Here is an 18745-nt window from a genome sequence, read left to right as displayed (position 1 = left end):
GGGCTAAAATTAAGGTGTTGGCAGGGCTGCATTCCTTTCTGGACGTTGTAGGAGAGAATTGGTTTCCTGGCATTTATTTGCCAGCTTCTAGAAGCAGGCTGCCTTCCTCAGCTCACGCCCACTTCCCTACACAAAGGCAGCACTGGCCAGTGGTATCTTTCTCATACTGTATTGCCCTCACACTGACTCTTCTGCCTCTTCCACATTTGAGGGCCCTTGTGATTCTACTGGGCTCACCTGGATAATTTGGGACACTCTTCCTATCTCAAGGTCAGCTGATTAGCAATCTTAATTCCACTGTACTTTACTTCACCCTTGCCATGTAACAACATCGTCATAGGTTCCAGAGATAAAGAAGTGGGCATCTTTGGGTGACCATTATTCTGCCCACTGTGAAGCCCATTCAGGTTTGGAGATACATACCCTGTTTCTTCTCTGGTATCCTGGAAGCTTTGTTAGCCTCTATAAGCTCTCTGTACTGTCCTGGGGAGACAGCAATCAAGTAGGCATGGCAGTGAGGGTGCTGGTGATTCCTGGGCCCCAGGAATGAGCATGGCGGTAGCTGCAAGAGCTAGCAGGTCCCACAGGGACTGACTGGTTAGGACAGTGAGGCATGAGTGAAAACCACCACGAATCCCATCATGGGACCAGATGAGGATGTGATGCCTTAGAGCACACCGGTGAGGGCCAGGTAAGATTGTTCTCAGCAACGTCATGAGGGAGCTGCCGATGGCTGAGGAGCCCCACTCCAACACTGCAAAAACCCTCCTGGGAGACGGAACAACCTCTGAATTGATCCCCAAACATCTAAGTTGGTTCAGAAAACACTGTAGTTACTGTGAAAACTGTGATTTGTCTAAGATGAAGTTTCTGTCACTAGGCTAGATGAGATAGAAATTAAGTTGTTGTAGAAAAATAATGAAAGTCCATATTTCACACCCCTAATTTTGTGCTGAGTTGCACCTGCTACGTATAAATTGGGACAGTGCTGCTCTATCTGCCTTTCTGACAATACTATTGGGAGAGATTTCTTTATTTGCAAGCACTTGGTAAAATGAAAGCTCACTGTAAATCTGTGTTTTCCTACTTAAGCTCCTTGGGTGAGGTGGACGTTGGTATCAGGCTCTGGAGGGAGAAGTATGTGACATTCTGTTGAGGCTGTTACTACATGGCTATTTTGAAACCATCACATTTTCAGCATTTTTTTTAAGACCAAGTAAAATGTAAATATAAATCCCCACCCAGTTCTGTGTTTTGCTCCAAGGTGTGACTGCAGGGGGCACAGGCTTGGTGGGGGCCGGTGCCCTTCCTGTGTGGGGAGTGGTCACCTCACCGTGGTTGTCCTGAGTCATTATCTTCTGCTCACACTCGTGCTTCCACATGGTGCCCTCTAATGGTTTTTCATCATAATCTTAACAACTATCAAGTCTACCAATTTGCTCTAAAAATTACTGAAAGGCACCCTTTTGGAAGAAAGTGGTCAGGGGAAGAAATCACCAAGAGCTGTAAAGTTTAAGGCCTGAGGAGATTTAATTGCAATGATTTGGCCTCAGCTTAAGAGTAGCATTGAGAGTGTTCTGAGAAACTCCCCCCAGACTGTGATGGTCTTCACTGGATACTGGAGGCCCAGGCCCTGACACTGCAGAGACAAGGCATCAGGCCTCCTGAGGGGCTAACCAGCTTTCTGGCTTCCTCACCATGGGCCAGTGTTTCTAGGGCTGACCCCATGTGTTGGGCTCCAGAGCTCTTGGACTTATTACAGAGAAAGTGATTGTGACCAGTGGGTTAGTCAGTATAATTCGAATGCTTAGTATGTATGTTTTTGTTTTGTATTTGAAGTGAAAAAATAATCATTATGACATCAGTAATAATGTTAACTGATATTTATTGAATGCTTATTGTGTGCTAGGCACCAGGCTAAAGTACTTTACATACATTATCTTGTTTAATACACATAAGAGCTCTGAGGGGGAAGAATGATTATTATTCTAATTTTAAAGACAAAGATGCTAGAGCTTAGAGAGGTTAAGGTTCCCTGCCTACAGTCACCCAACTTGCAAGTGACCAAGCCAGGGCTTGAACCCTGGTCTGTCTCTCTGGCTCCAGAGCCTGGGTGACAAGCAGTATTAACGCCACTGCTGGAGAGAACATAACTCTGACATTTGGGGATGGCTCTCTTGGAATCCTGCTTTCTTACCCTAGTAGCTATTAGCAAGCCAATAACTGGGAGCTTACTCTGCACGGGGACAGGGTGGATCTGGTTTCAGGAATTCTTAGGGATAGGGATGGGAGAGACTTCTGGACCCTTGAGACCTTAAAGGGGCTCACATAAGGCTCAGCTTATGGGAGTGAGAATGGTGGGGTGGAGAACTAGAGCTCAATAATACTGCCTTATATAAACCCAACTGACATTTTTCAGTTTATATTGTCCATGGACAATTACAAAAGAAGCATTTTCGTAAGGATAAAGCTACATATCGCAATGTTAATTACAGATACAGCTCATTGGTTTATGCAGTTCCTTCCCAACAATTTGAGGTGATTCTTGTGATCCTGGAATCTAAACATGGCATCACTATCATGTCCTGGACAGAATCAGACATGTGGTATAGGAAAGGCACAACCTTTCTGGATGTTACACAATAGCAGCAGCAGGCAGGAGACCAAATAGCATATGGTTTTCATAAATAGGAGGAGATGCATTCTTCTTATGATGTGAACATTTAAAGTTCAGTCGGTTGTCAGGGCATTGGGTAGGACTGGTGACATACTGTCTTTCAGACTCTCAGCTCTGGTGGTGGCAAATTTGATGTCTCATCAGTCTACACACTCTGGAGGGTAGTTTAAAGCCACGGTTTCATCTCTGAGCTGTTGGGTGGGACAGAACAGAGGAAGAGATATTAGATGTGGGTGAACAGAAAATCTGACCATGGAGATCTCAATGCTTTGACAAATGCAACCACAGAAACACGAGGCTCTTTTTTTTTTTTCAGTTTTAAAGGAAACATTGGTCAATTCACTGTCATTGAAAATGGTGTGACTAAATTCGGGCATTTGATGTGTCTATTATCCCTTCTTCCTCAGAGGAAAGGAGTCTGGGGTGATTCCTCATCCCTGGGACCCCAAGAAACCTCTCTGCATTCTCCCCAGACCAGCCTTCTCCTTCCATTTTATGAATGCAGTACGTTTTCTGTGACAGTGCTGCCTCCACCACTGATGACAAAGCTCTGTGAACTGGACACGACAAGTGCTGGGGACAACTCTTCAGAGTCCTCCACCTCTGGCTGGTGGTCTCCACCCACAGGCCCTTGCAGACCTGTTTCCTGGACGGTCAGATCTGAGTCTGTTTCCCCACACTGCAGCGGGAGTAATGCCTGGTGTCGCGTCAGTGTATCACTGCTTTTCTGGGCCTCCAGGGAGTTCTGGTGCATAGAATTCCTGTGGGCCGTGGCGTTCTTCTGAGGCTCATCGAAGCTCAGTGAGAAGGTGACTGTGCCGCTGCCGAAGATGACCTTCTGCTTGCATCTGGGCTGCTGCTGCGATTGTTGCTGCTGTTGGAGGGTCAGGGGCTGCTGCTGCTCCTGCTGAGTTAGGGCCAGCGGCTGCTGCTGCTTCTGCCTCTCGGGCTGCGGGAATGGGTCTTCACTGTTGCTCTTGCTGCTGATGGAGGAGGAGGGGGTGGATCCAGTGGAGCCCCCAAGGCTGCTGGACCGCTTGCGGGAGACGTTGCTGCGGCGGAGCGTGGCCCGGGCAGCCACCTTGAAAGCGTGAGCCGCGGTGCTGCAACGCACCTCCTCGATGGTGTTGCGGGATGGCTTGAAGAGAATGATGTAGATCTTGTTGAAGAAGATGCATGCCAGCAAGCCAAAGCTGGCTGCCAGGATGGCAATCACCTCCACGGCAGAGACAAACTTGCCATAGGTGCTGGCGTAGGCTGGAATGAAAGAGATCCAGACGATGAAGAAGATGAGCATGCTGAAGGTGATGAACTTGGCTTCGTTGAAGTTCTCTGGCAGCTTCCGGGACTTGAAGGCGAAGAAGAAGCAGATGGCAGCCAGCAGGCAGGTGTAGCCGATCAGGAAGCCCAGTGCCATGAGTGAGCCCTCGTGGCACGTGATGAAGATGATCTCATCCTCCAGCTCGTGGTTGCGGTAGCTTGATGGGGGTGCAGTGTAGAGCCAGATCACACAGATGACGATCTGCATGAAGGTGCAGAGGAAAACCAGTAGGAACTGCAGGTTGAGCCCCCACCACTTGCGGTGGAAGCTGGTGGGGATCTTAGCCTCAAACACCAGGAGGACACGGTTGGTTTTCACCAGGATGCATGAGATGCAGAGCACGAAGCTGATGCCAAAGGCTGGCTGGCGCAGGCGGCACGTCCAGTCCTGGGGCTCCCCGATGAAGAACAGGGAGCTGGAGAAGCAGCAGAGCAGGGAGAAGAGGAGGAGGTAGGAGAGCTCGCGGTTGGTGGCCTTGACAATGGGCGTGTTGCGGAATTTGATGAACACACCCAGCACAAAGGCTGTTAGGAAAATGCCCAGCACGGCGAAGAGGGTGAGTGCGATCCCAAATGGCTCCGTCCACGACAGAAACTCAATCTCCTTGGCAATGCAGGAGGTGTGGTTCTCATTGGACCAGAAGTCATCTGGGCACTTATTACAGGCACTGGCATCTGTAAAAAGTCCCGGTGAAGAGTGAGTTACTGTGAGGCATAGATTAAAACGTATGAGTGTGCATGTGGTGGTGGGAATACCACCACCAATAAGTTATTGGATGTGGTCACTACATATTTTCTTCACTTTGATGAAGTCATTTTGATTTTTACATTATCAAAAAATATGCTGAACCCTGACATGTTTAATAACATGGTTAATTTCACATAACTCTGATGATTCTATTGTCAGTTTGTTTTCCCTTTGCACATGACATGGGTGGGGGACCTTGCTTCCTTTAACACTACATGCTGATGGTTTATAGCAGGGAATGATCAAACTTGCTGGACAGGTGGCTGCCTTGCACACCAGAGGTCTAGCATCAATTCTTCACAGAGTGATTCAAGCTCAGCCTGATTTATTTATTTATTTATTTATTTAAATATTATTGTGTACTATTTGAGGTTTATAACATGGTGGTGCAGGATACATATGGGCAGTAAACTGGCTACTCTAGTGAAACAAATGAACATATCCGACGTCTCACATGGAGACTGATTTATTTTGGATATATGGATGGTCTCTGTAGATATGCCAGAGCAGACTTCCTTTTAGATCAAGGCAGAGTATCCCATGCACATGACCTGTGCTTTCCTCACTGCACACCCACAGCTTTTCAATGAGGGACGCTGCAAACTCATTCAATTGACAACTGTTTACTAAGTCTCTGCTAACTCCCAGGTAGTGTGCAGTTTTGGGCAGTGAAAGGAGCACGGGTTTTGCAGTTAGAGATCTGGATGGAATCCTGGCCATGCTACTTACTAGTGATGTGACTTTGGTCACTTCTTAACTTCTAAGAGCCTCAATATCTTAATTTGTAAAATGGAAGCAGCAATAACCCCATTATTGGGGTGAGGATAAAATGAGATAATAATATCAACTATAGTTAATATTTATAGAGTACTTCTAATATGCCAAAGTTTTATTTAACAAATATTTATCTGGAACTTACCATATGTATTACCAATATTAATTTGTTTAATTCTTCAAACTCTGTAGGATAGGTTTAATTATTATTCCCACCTAAAAATAACGTGAAGCACAGGAAAAACATAAGACAGCAAATTCAGTGCCAGGCACCCAGCAGGCAATCTATCATGGCCTATTAACTCTGGAGCCTGGAACAGACAGAACTTTGTCCATTCAGAGCCACTAAGCTCTAACAAGAAGGAAACATATTGGCCAGCAGTATAAGGTAAAAGAAAGATGTATAATAGGTGTTGTTAGCTTTTATGGTATTAAAAGAACATTTAACATTCTTTTTCTATGGCACTTCCATGCCCAACATTTTGTGATGCTCAGACATACTCTTGTTAAATGAGAAACTGTGCAAAACACCATCTCAGCCCAGCACTTCCATGGGCTTCACTAACCCCAGGACTCCGAAGTGGAGCAAGCCCTGCACAGTGCCCAAGAGGGGTTCTTTTACCTGTCTCGTCACTGTACTCCCCATCAGGACACTCCACACACTCAAAGCAGCAGGTGGGTTCCCCCTCAATGATCCCTTTCCTGGTCCCTGCCAGGCAGTCTCGGCTGCAGTTGGAGAAGGGCACCTGGAGGACCGACAGCACAAAAGTGAGTGGCTAGAGCTATAGGGCCAGGGGCCAGCCCTACAGCCTCTTCCAAACATTTAAGAGGGAGGAGTTGGGACACAAGAATCAGTGTGACAGACACTGGGCCCATTCCAGGCAAAGGGAGGTCCAGAAGTTCTTGGTTCTGATATCTGTGAAGGGGACAGATGCCTATAGGCAAATGTGTATAGGCCCACAAACACATGTGCATGCACACATACATACACACATACTCATGGGATTCTTTGATGATCTGGGAAGACCACCACTACTTTCTGCTACTTGAAAACAGAATGAAAAATCCTAAAACACTAGCCAACAGACTCAAGGGACATAAGAAAGAAAATGCATCATGACTGTGTTGGGTTTATGCCCAGGAATGCAAAAAAAATCTAATATTAGAAAAATCTATAAGTATTCTTCACTGAATTGACAAATTAATTGAGAAAAACATTATATGATCATCAATAGATAAATAAAAAGCACTTCATGAAATTCAACACAAACTATTGATAAAAGCATAGTAAAAAAGGAGTGGGAAGAAATATCTTTAACTCGAAAAAGAGTACCAAAAACCTCTTATAGTAAACATCATCAGTATAGAGAAAATATTAAATGCATTTCCCTTTAAAACAAGGATGTTCACTATCAACACTACTCTTTAACCCTGCATTGGAGGTCCTAGTTAGTGGAATCAGACAAGAAAAATCAGTGCATACATTTTGAAAGGTACCAAATAAAACTGTAATTATTTGCAGATAATATGGTTGCCACAAAGGAAACCCAAAAGAACAACCAAATAATTAGAAACAACTGAAGAGCCGGCCCAGGCTAAAATGCCACAGAATACCAGTGTTCTTACCAGAATTTCATCAGTTTTTCTTAAAAACAAACAAACAAAAACCCTTCACCTTTGCTGTGTGCTTTTGGTTAACTTCCAGGTTCTTCAGTGGCTTTTGTCAGTTTTGTCCAATTTTATCATTGTTTCACCATTTCAGAAGTCTTGCTTCTATCTCATTCTTTCATTGCACCAGCTAATCGAATATTTATTCTAGAAATTTATTAGTTATTTACTATCTAACAATCTATATGTTTCAAGGACAATAAATATATCATAAGAATGAAGTCCATCTTGCAACAGCATATGTATCTTAAAGGTACAGAGCACTTCTCACTCATTTTTGTAACCCCAGGTACAAAGCCTGGAGTAATGCTTAATACATAGTGGGTCTCTTACTATTTCCATAATGTCTATTTAATGAGTCTCCCCTCTACCTACTACTTTGTAAGATGTCTTACAAACATGCAAAGCACTAATTTCAGCTGTCATTGTTTCTAGCAGAAATGACTGACCTGACAAAGGAGTTTTAGAAAACTTCAATAGAAGATGATTAACATTAAGGAATGAGGAATGGAAAAGCAGTATTGGATCTGATGATTGTAAAGACTCTTATGACCCAGGGATGGGAAGGCGCGGGGAAGGAAAAGGACAACTTACATCAGCATCTTCAATTATGGTGACAAAGTATGCTCAGAGATGTGCTCTCAATCTTTCTTAAGTTGCCAGCCAACCCATTTGATCACTGAATGAAAACTATGAGCCCTGTTTCCCAAAGCCACACTAGGAATGCTTCTAAATTTTCCCCATTAAAGAATAATGGTTGCTTCCTCTCTTCCTATTTGAATATCCTTTATTTCTTTCTCTCGTCTGATTTCCCTGGCCAGAACTTCCAATACTATGTTGAATAAGAGTGGTGAGACAGGCATCCTTGTCTTGTGCCAGTTTTCAAGGAGAATACTTCCAGTTTTGGCCTATTCAGTATGATATTGGCTGTGCGTTTGTCATAAATGGCTTTTATTATTTTGAAGTATGTTCCTTCAATACCTAGTTTATTGAGCATTTTTAACATGAAGGGATGTTGAATTTTGACGGTTTCTTCTGCATCTATTGAGATAATCATGTGGTTTTTGTCTTTATGTTATGAATTACATTTTGCAGGAACAGAAAACCAAACACCCCATCTTCCCAATTCTAAGTGGGAGTTGAACAACAGGAACACATGGACACAGGGTGGGCAACAACATTCACTGGGGCCTGTCAGGGAAGGGCGGGGGATGGAAAGCATTAGGGAAAAGAACTAGTGCATGCTAGGCTTAATACCCAGGTGATGGGTTGGTAGGTATAGCAAACCACCATGGCACACGTTTACCTATGTAACAAATCTGCATATCCTGCACATGTACCCCAGAACTTAAAAGAAATAAAATGCATGGTGGGAGTGTAAATTAGTTCAACCATTGTGGAAGACAGTGTGGCGATTCCTCAAGGACCTAGAAATAGAAATTCCGTTTGACCCAGCAATCCTGTTACTGGGTATATATCCAAAGGATTATAAATCGTTCTATAAGGACACGTGCACACGAATGTTCATTGCAGCACTGTTTACAATAGCAAAGACCTGGAAACAACCCAAATGCCCATCGATGATAGGCTGGACAGGGAAAATGTGGTACATATACACCATGGAATATTATGCAGCCATCAAAAACGATGAGTTTGTGTCCTTTGTAGGGTCATGGATGAACCTGGAAACCATCATTCTCAGCAAACTGACACAAGAGCAGAAGATCAAACACTGCATGTTCTCACTCATAGGCGGGTGTTGAGCAATGAGAACACATGGACACAGGGAGGGGAGCACTACACACTGGGGTCTGTTGGGGGGAAATAGGAGAGGGGCAGCGGGGGGAGGGGAGAGATAGCATGGGGAGAAGTGCCAGATGTAGGTGATGGGGAGGAAGGCAGCAGATCACACTGCCACGTGTGTGCCTATGCAACAATCTTGCATGTTCTTCACATGTACCCCAAAACCTAAAATGCAATAAAATTAAAAAAAAGAAATAAAATGCAAAAAAAAAATTATAGTTGCTGTATCCTCTATCAAGGTAAAGCGAGATTCCCTTCTACTCGTAGATTAATGAAATTTTTGTTTTTAACCTGAGAGGGTGTTGAATGTTAATGGATACTTTCCCTGTGTCTGCTGACATTGTAGGACTTTGATCTTTTATTCTGCTAATGTAATAAGCTACATTTATGAACTTTGTAATATTTGGCTATAATTACATTCCCGTACATTCACTGCTAAGTCTTCTAGGATCTGATTATTTTATATATTGCTGGTCTATGTTTGCTGATGTTTTACTTAGGACTTGAGCATCTACATATATAAAAAATATTGTCCTATAATTGTCTTTGCTTGTACTATTCTACGTGTTTTTGGTATCAAGATTATATTATCATCACAAAATGAGTTTAGTAGCTTTCCTTCTTGGTTTCTGGTAGGCTGAGAGTGCCAAAAATCTCAAAATAACAACTCCAACAAGACTGAACTATATTTCTCTCTTGTGTAAATGTCTAGGGACATGGTGCAGAGTGATACAGCCCTCCACAGTGTTGGACACCTACACTCTTTCTACCCGGTGGTTCTGACATGTCTGTCTTTGCCTTACAGTCCTTAATAGAGGCATTTGGTTGCCAGGAGGCAAGACAGAGGAAGGGATGAAGAAGAGAACAAAGGATACTTGCAAGTGCTTTCTTAAAGAAGGTTCCTGGAAGCCATTCCACAACACTGCCGCTTACATCCCATTCTCCAGGATTTAGTCATGGGGCCACAGTTAGTAGAAAAGAAGGCTGGAAAATGTCATCTTGAATCTGAGTAGTCATTAATATATAATTTATAGTTAAATATAGATGGTATTCTTATGGTTATTTCCACAAGAAGTACAGAAAATAACAGACTAGATTCTAAGACTTGTTGAGTATCTACTGCGTGCTAGGGTTGAGGTAATGTTTCTAAGAAAAAATTAGATTTAACTTATAACTCTGTCAAGTATTCCAAGAACATCAGTGATTGAATTTATGAGGATTCCTTGTGTTATTTGTTTACCAACGTTTAAGCCCATGATGTACATAGCCTGGGAGAGGACATTAGGGTTATGGAGAACTGTAGAGGAAATAGTTCCCTGTTGGAGTGGAGAGGAGGCACGCACCATTAGAGAATTCAATTCTATGCATTAATGGGGGTGAAAGATAACCTGGATGATCCACCAGGGTTAAACAGGTGGCAGTATAGCTGATCAATTTAGACTTCAGTCAGTGAAAATGTGTCATAAGTTAGGCAAAGGTATAATTAGTGGACAGACATCTCCAGACATCCCCCAAATCTCCATCTGGAAAATGTCATGACATGTTTATAATTGAGAATCCACCCTCTGAGGTGGAAGTTATTAAAAACTGCAGACTGTAGATGAGATTCACTGTCTATAGGAGACCTTCCCAGGGGTAACCCATCCTACATTTGGGTAACAGTGAAATCATAGCATCTCATCAGAAACCCGTCAATCTAAGAAGCATTTGGTAAGAAGAAGTCGAATCTTTGGTTATGTTCTAAAAAGTGGCCCAAGACAGCCGGGCATGGTGGTTCACACCTGTAATCCCAGCACTTTAGCAGGCCGAGGAGGGTAGATCACCTGAGGTCAGGAGTTCGGGACCAGCCTGGCCAACATGGTGAAACTCCATCTCTACTAAATATAGAAAAATTAGCCAGGCGTGGTGGTGTGCCTGTAATCCCAGCTACTCGGGAGGCTGAGGTGGGAGAATTGCTTGAACCTGGGAGGTGGAGGCTGCAGTGAGTTGAGATCGAGCCACTGCACTCTAGCCTAGGCAACAGAGCGAGACCCCGTCTCAAAAAATAGTGGCCCAAGATGTTCTAAGGTGATAACAAAAAGGCAAATGCAAATAGAAAGGTGGTGGGTCTTATCCAGGCTTCCTGGAAGAGTTAAGAGGATGCCCTGTCTGGGGTCTGTGTTCTACAGAGGACCTGGGTTCTCAGCAGCATGTTATATTCTAGGACACAACCATCGTTGAATGGCCATCATTCCAGTGTATCACATTTCTCTTTCTTCAGAGAAGTCATATTGATTGAGGGATGGGCTTCTGGCTATTAACAGGCTTCTAGATGCAGTGATACTCAGGGACACTAGCATCCTCTTCTTTGTTATGGGTCTCCTAGAGGAGGAGAATAAATTGTCCTTTCCGTTTACAGGTCAGCCCTGGGCTATCTGGATGACAGCGAACTATCTCTGTGTGAACTGTTCAGGCCATGAAGGGTAGTGACAACACCAAATGACTCAGGTGAAAACATCCAGCTCCATTTTGGGCCCCAGTGTCTCTCAATGGCTGTTACTGGCCATTGGGGTGGGGGCAATTCTTTGTCATATAAAATTGTGCCACACATACTGGACACTTAGTATCCCTGGATCCCAAGTGCTGAAGGCTGTTAATGCCTCCTGGTCATTGTGACAACCCAAAAGCAGTCCCCTCCACTCCAAAACTTGTCTCCCCTTTCCTTGGCTCAGTTGAGAGCCACTGACTTGACCAATGTTTACATTTGCTCGTATTGCTCTGGTTAGGGAAAGTTTTAGCCAAGGAAACTTTATGACTAGCTAGGGAGTCATATTTGTGAAAAATGAAACTATTTCAATACCATAGGAAGGCATGGGGCTCAGGTTCTGGGGATTCTTCTCTTTACACTAAACACTATGTATTTCACAGGGAGCCCCAAGATTGCATAGGCCAGAGAGTTCAGAGAAGTGGACTCTTTATTTTGGAAGTCCAGTGGGGAAGCCAATGGCCCTCCCAAAGCCCAGCACAGTTTGCTGCCCCTAGTGGAGGCATCTTTTCTGACCTACCTCCCTGGAGAACCCACTCCACAGGATTTTCTCCTCGTTGATGAAGAGTCTTTCTCCCTTCTTGGCATAAACGTTGTAATACCCAACTTCCTTAAACATGATGGAGCCATCCTCTGGGGAGAGGTGCCAGTTGATGATGGAATAGTTCCCTACCAGGTCACCACACTCATCAAAGGTCACCTGCTCCCCCATATTGTTGGTAAAGTTGAGGTGCCGTAGGTGCTTCAGGACCTAAAGAGGAGCAGAGATGAATGAGTACAAGCCACACAACTGCCACATACGACCAATAAGGTAGGCTGTGCCCTGCACAAGAACAGTAAACTATCTTGCTCCAATGAAGTGGGAGGAACGTGACTTGAGGAAGAGGCAGCTTTTTCTAATTCACACCAAAGTACTTGCATGTATTAGCAGCAGCCCCGGTAAGCCACAGGCTTTAATTATTATTCAGTTGTAATTAGGGTAGGAAGCACCTTCTTGAAGATGGGGAAAGGAATGGGAGACATCTTACCTGGCAACTGGCCAGGTCAAAGATTCTGCAGGTGTGCCATCACCTGGTGGTGCCCCAGGAGGGGCGGGATTTATAATCTGGATCCCATCCATGGCATCTTCTGAGCTGGGCTTTGGGGAAGGAGAGTAGAAATGGCTGAGAGCTCTTCTTCTCAGCACTTTCTTTCCCTATGGTCCTGCGACTGTGGAAGAGCTTTGCTGCTAAAATTCACAGGGGTGCACAAACCCTTAGCAGGAGCACCCTTAGTAGGGGTGGAAGGAAGAAAGAGATGAAGCTGTGGGTGAAGCCCTGGCTATTATTGTTGTCAGAGCCATAGCAAATCCTTGAATTTTTATAAGGTTTTACATGTCGCAAAGTCTTTGCACAAAAAAGTCATCATGATAATTACTAACACATATCACATGTTAGCATTTAAACAGTTTAGATATCAGTCACTTGACTACCATTGAGGCACAACCCTAAGTACTTTATATTCATTATCTAATCGAATCCTCATAACAAATAGTATTAAGCTGATTTTATTGCTGGAGAAACTGAGGCACAGAAAACTTAAGTATCTCGTCCAGGGTCATAAGCCTGCATTCTTAATTGCTATACTCTACTGCAGCATCATTGGGCTCCTGCCTCTGCTTCCTCACATGCTCCTGACATCAGTCAAGAGGGGCAGTGGGTGCTCAGCCACTTATCTGTCATGTGGGGCCAGCCTTGTGTCACTGTGGCACCATGTGAGAGTAGGGCAGGGTCTAGCCTGAGAGTGTAAGACACAGCTTCCACTGTACCTCCTGAGTCTCCAGCACTTTCCCATTCTGAGCTATTTTGTTTGTTTGTTTTTTGTAGAGGCAGGGCCTCACGATGTTGCCTAGGCTGGTCTCGAACTCCTGGGCTCAAGCGACACTCCTGCCTCAGCCTCCCAAAGTGCTGGAATTAGAGGCACGAGCCACTGTGCCCGGCCACTTATCTTTTTTTTTTTTAAAGTTCAGCTTTTTATTAAACACATTATATAAAAGAGGTTTAGTCAAAAAGACCAAAGCTCGTGTCATCTTCAGACTCCTCGGATTCTTCTTTCTTTGCTTTCACTTTCTTCTCCTCAGCTGGAGCAGTAGCAGTGGAGGTGGCAGGAACTCCTGCTGGTGCAGCACCAGCTGCTGGAGCAGGTCCATCAGCCCCTACATTGCAGATGAGGCTTCCAATGTTGATGTTAGCCAGGGCCTTTGCAAACAAGCCAGGCCGAAAAGGTTCAACATTTATACCGGCTGCTTTAATGAGGGCATTGATCTTACCCTCTGTGACAGTCACTTCATTGTTGTGCAGAATGAGGGCCGAGTAGATGCAGGTGAGCTCGGAGCCTATGGCGTGGGCGAGTGTGGGGCTGGCGCTGCCGGATGTCGCCGGTTGAAGTCAGGGCCTCACCCCAACGCGGCCTTAACTTCCTCGGAAGGACCGAGTACCTTGGCGGCAGCTGAGGAAAGGCTATCATGTTTTTAAGACACCTAAAATCCAATGTCTAATCTGACAGTGGGACAAAGTTTGGGCTGGGCCCATCTAATGGATGACATTAGTAGGCCTTTCTGAGCCTACGTTAATCTGATGTGCATGACAAACATGCAGACTGAGCCAGCACCTCTCCTGTCCCATTCCACTCCAGAGATGACACTGCTTCTTAACCATTTGTATCTATACTGACTTTATTTTTAAATAAACTTTTATTTATTGTAAGGAAGATTAAATACAGGAGAGGAGTCACTTGGATTTATCCATAAGCAGCTCCAAGATATGCTTGGGGGCAAAGTCCATGATAGACTATGCATGCTCACAGGCATACCACCCTGGGCACCTCCCCTAACCTGCAGTCTGGGACCTCCTCACTGCTCCCCTGGTGGGCCCTGGCTGCCCTGACTTTTGACCAAGGCCTATGAAGGAGAGGGACCCCTCACCCCCGGCTACCTGATTCTGCAACCAGAGCTGCTGAGCCTTCCTCAAAAAAGATGGAGAATGACTCCCACTAAGGATTTGTGCCCACTGTGTTCTCCCAAGCCTTCCCACCTTCTCTGATAATTGACAACCTTATTTTTGCCTTCATTTTTACTGAGGCCTTAAGGCAGTCAGTGGAGAGGAGGTGTTCTAGACGTGTTTCTTTCTTTAACCTCCACCTCCTCTTCTTATCCCCCCTCGCTCTTAGGGTGACCTGACTTCCTCCTACCCAGAGTGGTATATATCCTTTTGTCTCTATCCCAACATACCCCTGTCCTGACACATCCTCTTGCCCTAGAGGGCCATGCAGTTCTTCTGCTCTTTAATACTGCCCCTACTCCTGCATTGCTTGAAAACTTTCTCCTAGCAACTTGGGAATCTTTCTGACACAGCCAACTATCTTCCATGCCGTAATCATGCCCTTCCAACTTCCTGTTGGGGACCTACCAAGACTCAGATGAAATGTGCTTCAAATTTCTCCAGGTAGCTTCCAAAGCCCTCCATACTTTGGTCCCATGTACCTACCATGACTTGTCAGTGCAAATGTTTCATCCTAATCATACAGTTTCCACTGTCCTGTCCAAATGCCATGCTAGGCCTGTGTGTGTAGCAGGAGATGAGATGAGTGAAGAGGTAGGAAACTATCTCTTATTTGTACTTCCCATGTGCCAGGCTGTTCTAATACTTAATACACACTATGTCATTTAATCCTCACAACACCTCTGTGGACTAGAACTATTATTATCTTCATTTTCTGCATAATGAAACTGAGGCATAGAAAGGTCAAGAAACTTGCAAAAGTCATACAGCCACTAAGTGCTGGAGCTGGGGCTTAAAATGTGGCTTTTCTGTAACACCATCCTACACCTCCAATATAAATTATTTACAGTGTCCATGGCAAATATTTGTCAGAGGTCAGTAATAACTTCCTCATTAAAATGCATATATAACGGTAAAGCTATAGTAGTTAGCATACATTTCTTTTTCCTATTTAGGTTTCAATTCCTTAGTTCTTAACATGCCAGGCAACAAGCTGCTTCTCTCTTCTGTCCACTAGTTCTCTGCAGTGGAACTCTCTGGGCATCAGGGTAGAAGTGGGGAGGGGAACTGAACAAGATCTTCTCATAATTAGGTGGTCATCTTTCACACTGGTCAGACTGGACAGACAAGTGACTTAAAGCTCAACCTGGCTGGGCGCAGTGGCTCACACCTGTAATCCCAGCACTTTGGGAGGCTGAGGTGGGCAGATCACGAGGTCCGGAGATTGAGACCATCCTGGCCAACATGGTGAAACCCCATGTCTACTGAAATACAAAAAATTAACCAGGCATGGTGGCAGGCACCTGTAATCCCAGTTACTCAGGAGGCTGAGGCAGGGAAATCACTTGAACCGGAGAGGCGGAGGTTGGAGTGAGCTGAGATACTGCCACTGTACTCCAGCCTGGGTGACAAAGCAAGACTCCATCTCAAAAACAAAACAAAACAAAACAAAAAAGCTCATCTCTGGCTACAAGTCTTCTTCATTATTGTTGACACGGGCTGGAGATTTCCACCATAATCCCAACTTAAAAGGAGAAACAATAAAAAATTATTTTCTTAAAGTTTATAACTATTCATTAAAAAACTCATGATAAATATAAGACTGGGTTTTTATACGACTGGAATCAATCAACCAGGAAATATTTAGAGGATATCCACTGTCATGAACTGGGCCACAGAACTACAAGATATGATCATCCCATCCTCATGGAGTTTTCATATAGAATAGGGGATAAAATACAAGACATAAATATTCAATGAAGCAGTAAACAGTGCAAGATAAAATATAGTTAACTGCTAACTTATGGGCTATCATCTCTAACTACAGAGAAATTCAGAGGAGATAGAAATTAAAAAGGGTTGAAATAATCAATGCAGGCTTGAGGCATAGTAAATATTTTGGCTGGCAAAGGACAGAGGGAGGAAAGGTGTTAAAAACAGTGGGAGAGCATGGGCAAAGACATCACAGTAGCAATAAACATGATGTGTTATGGGACCAGAAAAGCGATCAATTTCTCAAGAACTGTGTATGTACTAGAGAACAAAGGGAAATACAGTAGATAAGTAAAGAGCCAAGGCAAAAAAGAGGCTAGATTTCATATCAAAAAGGTATGGGATTAGATAAGAAAAAGGGTTAATAAAAATGTAGAGAACTTGGAATTCTCCATAGACTGCTGGTGGGGATGTAAACTGGTGCAGCCACATTGGAAAAAAAGTCTGTCAGTTCCTTAAAAAGTTAAACACGGCCAGACACGGTGGCTCATGCCTGTAATCCTAGGACTTTGGGAGGCCGAGGTGGGCGGATCACGAGGGCAAGAGATCAAGACCAATCTGGCCAACACGGTGAAACACCGTCTCTATTAAAAATACAAAAATTAGTTGGTAGTGGTGGCACATGCCTGTAATCCCAGCTACCTGGGAAGCTGAGGCAGAAGTATCTCTTGAACTTGGAAGGCGGAGGTTGCAGTAAGCTGAGATAGCACCACTTTAACCCATCCTGGGTGACAGAGTGGGACTTCATCTCAAAAAAGAAAAAAAAAATTTCCACAAAGAAAACCAACTCAAGATGGCTTCACTGATGAGTTCTGCCAAACATTTAAGGAAGAAGTAATACTAATTCTATAAAAGTCTTACAGAACTTTATCAAAAGGGAGTCAATACTGCCAAACTCATTCTGAAGTCATCATTACTCAGACACCAAAACCAGACAAAGATATTACAAGAAAATAAAACAACAGACCACTAGTCCTCATGAATATAGAAGCAAAATTTCTTAACCAAATTTTAGTAAATCAAACACACAAATACATGTAAAAAAAGAATATATATTATGATTAAGTAAGATTAATCCCAGGAATGAAAGTTTGGTTTGATGTTCAACTACATTAACATACTGCCAAAAGAGAAACCATATGATTATCTGAATAGATACAGAAAAAGCACTGATAACATCCAACTCCTATTCCTGATAAAAGCTCTAGGCAATATAGGAATAAAAGGGATCTTCCTCAACCCTATAAAGGGGATCTATGAATGTTAACATCACATTTAGTGGTGAGAAAATGAATGCTTTCCCCCTGAGATCAGAAGCAGACAAGAATGCCTGTTTTCACTATATCTATACAAGATTATACTGGAAGTTCTAACCAGTTCAACTGGGTTGAATCAGGCTGAATAAGACTAAAAATATGATCTATATTTTAAACTCAAACAAAAACAAGCAAACAAATAAAAAGGCCACAATAATTTTTTAAAAGTTGTTTTTTTCTTCTTTCAGGCATATTGATTAGTACAAATTAGGCTAATAAATTGTTCCTGATAAAGATTCTTAGGAGGCCTACATCCTTAAGTTAAAAATATAAGAATAATGTAAAATTTAATGGTTTCTGGATCTTTATGCCTCAATACCCCTGTTGATACTCTTAAAATCCTTACCAAAACATGTTTTCCTTCATGTAATTTATGTTGATAATAAAGCAGAACTAAGTTTCAGCCCCAGTTTATGAAGTCAGCATTACTGTTATTTTGTTGTGTGAGAGTTTTCTGACCACTTCTCTGAGATCACTGACCTCCCTTATCTAGGTACTCTCTTACTGTCCTCTCAGGGTTATTTTTGTCCCATTTTCTCTCTTTATTCATTTGTTTATTCAACAAGCATTTATTGATGAACCACTACTGGCCAAGCAGGCATTGTTTCAGGGAAAAAAAATACAATAATATTCAAGATGGACAAAGAGATGTTTAATATACTCCAACCCGGTTGGTTGTGTCCGTTCTGAATTATTTGTACACTATACTTTTTCTTTGTGTAAGGACTGAGGTGTCAGGATAATTGGTGAACACCCAGGATTCAAGGCAGCGGACAAGTGTCTTCACTTGGATACCACTGGCTGATCTGGCAGCCTCTCAGGAGCTAGAATGCATGTGGTTCCCAGAGGGCAAAACTGTTTCTTTTAGCAACTCCCTTGGCCTCTTCAGGGAACAGATCACCTGGAACAGATGTGGCTTTCTTACTAGCTAGGTATATGACTTTAGGAAAATCACTCTGACCTCTCTGGGTCTTACCTTCTTCACCTACAAAAGAATAATACTCAAGACTAATATTTACTAAACATATAGTATATGGGCACTATCCTAAGCACTCTGTGCATATTAATTAATGTTATCCTCATAATAAGCTTATACATTTCATG

General features: G+C 43.5%; 2 protein-coding genes across 2 annotated transcripts in view; both read right to left on the bottom strand.

Annotated features, from left to right (window-relative positions):
* Positions 1–1860: 1860 nt before the first annotated feature.
* The window catches only part of CASR (calcium sensing receptor), a 37013-nt gene continuing 20128 nt past the window's right edge, over positions 1861–18745 (bottom strand). The window contains exons 5-7 of the mRNA XM_017508169.2: positions 12035–12265; positions 6142–6265; positions 1861–4672 (exon numbers count right to left, since the gene is read on the bottom strand). Coding sequence (XP_017363658.1) covers positions 3171–4672; positions 6142–6265; positions 12035–12265 — 1857 coding nt within the window. The 3' untranslated portion in view covers positions 1861–3170. The remainder of the gene's footprint in view (positions 4673–6141; positions 6266–12034; positions 12266–18745) is intronic.
* LOC108288926 (60S acidic ribosomal protein P1-like) lies at positions 13528–14019 on the bottom strand. Its single transcript, XM_037731224.1, has 2 exons — positions 13991–14019; positions 13528–13917 (listed from the first exon to the last, which is right to left on the bottom strand). Exons 1-2 carry the CDS (start codon positions 14017–14019, stop codon positions 13554–13556), a joined length of 393 nt encoding a protein of 130 aa, XP_037587152.1. The 3' UTR covers positions 13528–13553.

This window comes from Cebus imitator, unplaced genomic scaffold, assembly GCF_001604975.1.
Source record: "Cebus imitator isolate Cc_AM_T3 unplaced genomic scaffold, Cebus_imitator-1.0 Scaffold387, whole genome shotgun sequence".
Taxonomy (NCBI): domain Eukaryota; kingdom Metazoa; phylum Chordata; class Mammalia; order Primates; family Cebidae; genus Cebus; species Cebus imitator.
The sequence above is the reverse complement of the archived record's forward strand: the minus strand, read 5'-3'. Positions and strand labels throughout refer to the sequence as shown.

Coding starts and splice junctions, on each gene's coding strand:
- LOC108288926 (XM_037731224.1), bottom strand. CDS start 14,019: ATGATAGCCTTTCCTCAGCTGCCGCCAAG. Junction 13,918..13,990: donor TTTCCTCAGCTGCCGCCAAG/GTACTCGGTCCT, acceptor GACATCCGGCAG/CGCCAGCCCCACACTCGCCC.